This window comes from Hypomesus nipponensis, chromosome 23 (genome assembly GCF_054491055.1).
Source record: "Hypomesus nipponensis isolate SF chromosome 23, ASM5449105v1, whole genome shotgun sequence".
In the NCBI taxonomy this organism is placed as follows: Eukaryota; Metazoa; Chordata; class Actinopteri; order Osmeriformes; family Osmeridae; genus Hypomesus; species Hypomesus nipponensis.
Window position 1 is genome coordinate 22,510,001 of NC_140383.1, and position 5,000 is coordinate 22,515,000.

The following is a 5,000-nucleotide window of genomic DNA, read 5'->3' on the forward strand; positions in this document are numbered from 1 at the left end:
AAGTTGTCTGACCAGTGTTTGGGTTGACGTCTCATTAGTGTGTGTATTGACGAGTATTGATCTCTGAGGTGTGCATGTGTATTGATCAGTATTGATCTCTGACGTGTCTGTGTGTATTGACCAGAACGGGGATGTGTTGCTGCTGTTTTGCAGGAGATCCACGAGCTGCAGTCCCAGATGCAGGAGACCCAGGTCCAGGTCCAGATGGACATGTCCAAACCCGACCTGACCGCGGCCCTCAGGGACATCCGCACGCAGTACGAAGGCATCGCCGCCAAGAACATAGCAGAGGCTGAGGAATGGTACAAGTCTAAGGTGCGTTGCAGGGCTTTCGCACATATTTTACACCTCCCAACACAAGTTCATGAGGGTAGAGTAGAGTTATTATGGGTAATGTAGTAGGGGTGGTGGAAGAAACTGTAGTCACAGGCTCACAGATATGCTAGGACCAGTAACAGGGACAACAGGGAGAGGTGACGAGCAGTTGGAGGGAGATATTGAACAGAAAGATATTGGAAGGGTTCTGCAGTACCCCACTGTTCACCACACTTCTTCCTGTTCACTCCTTTCCACCTCTATTTCTTCTTTTGTTCTCTTCTCATTTACTTCCATTTGTATTGCCTCCTTCTCTCCTTCTCCTCCTCCTCCTTTTCCTTCATGCGCCTCCTACATCTCCTCTTTCCCTTTGACTCCTCTCTCCTTCTGTACTTACTCTGTCTTGTTCTCCCCCTCCTCCTCCCCCTCCTCCCTTCCTCCTCCTCCTCCCCCTCTGCAGGTTTCAGACCTGAGCCAGGCAGTGAACAAGAACAACGATGCCCTGAGACAGTCTAAGCAGGAGAGCATGGAGTTCAGACACCAGATCCAGTCCTACACCTGCGAGATCGACTCCCTCAAGGGAACCGTGAGTCCTATCTATCTATTTATCTATCTATCTATCTATCTATCTATCTATCTATCTCTGTCTGTCTGTCTGTCTGTCTGTCTGTTTGTCTGTCTGTCTGTTTGTCTGTCTGTCTGTCTGTCTGCATGCGTGTTTATCCCTATATTTACCCCCCCCCCCCCTCCTCTGACCCGCATGCAGAACGAGTCCCTGCTGAGACAGATGCGTGAGATGGAGGACCGCATGAGCAACGAGAACGGAGGCTTCCAGGACACCATCACCCGCCTGGAGGGAGAGATCGCCAAGATGAAGGACGAGATGGCCCGCCACCTCAGGGAGTACCAGGACCTGCTCAACGTCAAGATGGCCCTGGACATCGAGATCGCCACCTACAGGAAGCTGCTGGAAGGGGAGGAGAGCAGGTCAGAAACCAGGATCTCTCTCTCTGCGTGTATGTGTGTATGTCGTGGCTACACAGAGCAGGAATCTAAATGCTGGAGTGGTTTATGAATGGTGCTGGAACCTCTGTGTGCAGCGGGGTTGAAGAGGGTGTCCTGAGATTGAGGATGTTTGTTTTGTCTCCCAGGATCACTACCACCACCACCAAGACTGCCCCGTCAGGCTATGCCTCCATCAGAGGAGACTACAGAGGTAGGTGTACCTACAAAACAGGGCCCAGACACACACACATAGACTCATATATACACACACATATACACACACAGATGCACACACACAGACACACACGCACAGACATACACACACAAACATACATACATACACACAGACTCACGTACATACACACACACGCACACACACACAGACTCACATACATACACACACACACACCTCTCTACAATCCTCCTCTGAGATGTTTGATCATTTTCTAAGAAGAATTAATCGCAGGAGGAACATTAACTGTATATCCACCTTCAGCCACCGGGGGGCAGTTTGCCAGCCAAGATCCTGACAGCATGACATATTGACACCTCTCCCACATCAATACTGCTGCGGTTTTCTCTCGGGTCAATTAAAGGAGATCATTAGCGTGTACATTAACTTGGTGGGCGAAGATGAATCGTCTGTGGGGGCTTGTGGGTAATCACGAAGGCACAAACAACTAGAGCACCGAGTTTGTGCTGGAGGCGAAACCATGCCGCTCGAGCAACGTAGAGGGAAACCTTTGAAAACAGTGTCAATGACACAACGTGCTCCTGTTTCCATAGAGACCAGCCCAGAGCAACAGCGCTCTGGTGAATCGTTCTCCAAGAAGACGGTCCTGATCAAGACCATCGAGACCCGAGATGGAGAGGTGAGACACACACACACACACCCCAGACACACAACCCTTCCCTCGCTACACCACTAGAACTTGAATGGAGACGAAAACCACCACACACACCGACCGTGCGCTTCCAGCGTAACGAGGAAGCTGAGTGGCTCTGAACAGACGCCCTCCTTCTGCCCTTTCGCTGCTCCAGATGGGCTAGCCGCTGGGTGAAGGAGCGGAAGGGAAAGTTCAGGGTGTAAATCTGGCCCCTCCGGCGCCCCCAGCACAGCCTCCCGCCCACCCACAACACAACTCTGACCCCCGGGAACCTGGATAGAGAGAACAGTACACCTGTTGAAGCACAGCTCCCCCAGCCCTGTCCTGAAGAGTCTGTCTGTCTGTCTGTCTGTCTGTCTGTCTGTCTGTCTGTCTGTCTGTCTGTCTGTCTGACTGTCTGACTGTCTGACTGTCTGACTGACTGTCTGACTGCCTCCTCTCTCCGTCTCCCCTGTCCTGTCTCCCTCTTCCTCTCCATCCTCACCTTAGGTGGTGAGTGAATCCACACAGCACCAGCAGGACATCATGTAAACAGGAAGAGGACACGGACAACCGCGCGACAACATTTTCGAAAAACACGGACGATTCTAGCAACACACCAGCAGGGCTTGTTTGCCATGTGTCCTCTCTGGAGAATGAGTGAATGAACAAGAGTGTGGCGGTCTGAAACAACTGGGCAGCATTTTTGTAACATGTTTATAACACGTTTTATAGCATGGTTATAACTCACTATGTACTGCTGATATCAGAAGGTATGACCTTTCACCACATGTGCAGGAATGAAGGATGAAGGTGGAGAGAGAGAGAGAGCGCCTGTAATGATGAGAGGAGGAGATGGAGGGAAGTAGAAGGGGACTCAGTAAAGTCATTAGTTGGAGCTCTGGAGTGTAAAAGTTTTCAGTTTGTGTGAATGTATGAGTGTGTCTGTGTGTGTTTGTATGAGTGTGTGTGTTTGTGTTTATGTACATGTCTATGGTGTGGGTCTCTCTGAACACCAACATTCTTAAATAAAGATACATGAAAAAAAAATCCTTGAAAACGTTTTTTTTTTTTTTACTAAAGCCTGTCTCAAGCATTCATTATTTACAGGAATAAGACAGATACAGAGGAAAAGAAAAGGTTTGGGGTTTGGTGATGCTTGTGCCTGGGCTGTGCAGGTCAACACACAGGCAGGTAGACAGACATACGATAGGAAGAGGAGGGAGAGAAGGAAGGTGGAAGAGGAAAATGGTAAAAGGAGGAGCTAAACACCTGGACCCAACACCCTCAACAAACCACTTCTATCTACAGAGAGAGACAGATGAGATGGTCTAAAATGGTACCTCTCTTTTCGCCGCCACTCCCCCCTCCCTTCTCCTCCTCTCTTTCTGCCCCTCTGACTCCCTCCATCCATCCTCCCTTGAGGCTGGGGTAGTAGCAGACATTAGACATCTGCTACCCTAGTCCTTGCATCTGTCTGTCTGAAACTAGGCTATTGAAGTAACACTCACCAGGACGCAGTGCGAGGCAGAAACAGACAGCGACACAGTGATGTTTAGAATCACAATGTTTATCATAACAAGGTCCATACAAAGACATGCTCAGTAATAATAACAATACCAATATTCATGATAATAATAGCCTTTGTTTTTCAATCCAGTTCTCCCTGACATGAACATGGAATCCAACATTGGACGAAAGTGCAATCAATCATCTTATCAACCAATCAAATCAAAGAAACTGAACATTAAAAAATGTTTTTTTTTTTTTTTCATACAATATTTAAGTAATCAACCAATCAGTTAAAAAAGCATCATACTGTGCACAGGAACATGACAACGCTTGGAGAAGAGAAACTGTACAGAGATCCAGGAAGAGAACCAAGTCAACCAATAGAGAGGCTGGGATGGCAGTCACATGATGAGCCCCTCACAGCTTTTACAACAGCACAGGACAGGAAGCAGACAAGAAGAGGAGGAAGTCCAGGAAGAGGAGGAGGAGTCAGCATCAAAACTGCATGACCTCAGACGATACAGTTGAATTGAGTCCAGTCAAATCCAGTAGAACTATTCGGCATTCCTTCCACAGACACACACAACAGGGTCACCCCAGGGGTCCACGGCACCAGAAGGTGCAACAAATCACAACGGTTCCTCTCAGTTCTGCCACGGGAACACATCGCTGGCCACCCCACCCCTCTACGGGTGAACAGCGTCACAGTATGGTACGAAACAAACATACACAAATACATGTTGGAGATGGTCACGTCGGATGAGGATGGCATTTGATTCTCCAGGTCCTCTGGGGCAGCAGAGGGCGCCGCAGACAGCTGCCTCTCCGGTCAGACATTGGCACCACACTTGCCACTGGTGAGGCCGTCAAACACTGTTTTCGCTTGGCGAGCCCGTTTTAGTAAACATCCAGGTCAGGTGGACGTGGAGGTGCAGTTCCCCTCCAGACCAGAGGGGGTCAGACGCGTGCAGCCGGCCCGCTGGCGGTCGTCAGGGGCACCTGGGAGCCACAGTCGTAGTCCAGCTGGGCCATCCGGGAGCGGCTGATCATGCGGCCCTGAGGGTACGCCCGCCTGTCCACCTGTCTGTCGCGGAAACTACGGATGTAGCTCTGAGGATGGACAGACAGGGAGAGGGAGAGACAGAGAGATAGAGACAGAGAGAGAGAGGGAGAGAGAGAGAGAGGGAGAGGGAGACAGAGGGAGAGAGGGAGAGAGAGAGAAAGAGACAGAGGGAGAGAGAGAAAGAGAGAGAGAGAGAGAGAGAGAGAGAGAGAGAGAGAGAGAGCGTCATGGGAGATATA

At 49.9% G+C, this 5,000-nt stretch overlaps 2 protein-coding genes across 3 annotated transcripts in view; one reads left to right on the forward strand and one right to left on the reverse strand.

Annotated features, from left to right (window-relative positions):
- LOC146234934 (desmin-like) overlaps nt 1–3,084 on the forward strand; it is a 6,189-nt gene extending 3,105 nt beyond the window's left edge. Inside the window, exons 4-9 of one of the 2 annotated variants that reach the window (XM_084689244.1) lie at nt 154–315; nt 776–901; nt 1,082–1,302; nt 1,467–1,531; nt 2,107–2,192; nt 2,362–3,084. In XM_084689244.1, coding sequence (XP_084545370.1) covers nt 154–315; nt 776–901; nt 1,082–1,302; nt 1,467–1,531; nt 2,107–2,192; nt 2,362–2,370 — 669 coding nt within the window. In that variant the 3' untranslated portion in view covers nt 2,371–3,084. The remainder of the gene's footprint in view (nt 1–153; nt 316–775; nt 902–1,081; nt 1,303–1,466; nt 1,532–2,106; nt 2,193–2,361) is intronic. The other variant, XM_084689243.1, reaches the window with a different exon arrangement.
- Nucleotides 3,085–4,532: 1,448 nt separating this feature from the next.
- Nucleotides 4,533–5,000, reverse strand: part of tmem198aa (transmembrane protein 198aa) — a 5,606-nt gene continuing 5,138 nt past the window's right edge. Inside the window, exon 5 of the mRNA XM_084688930.1 lies at nt 4,533–4,808. Coding sequence (XP_084545056.1) covers nt 4,656–4,808 — 153 coding nt within the window. The 3' untranslated portion in view covers nt 4,533–4,655. The remainder of the gene's footprint in view (nt 4,809–5,000) is intronic.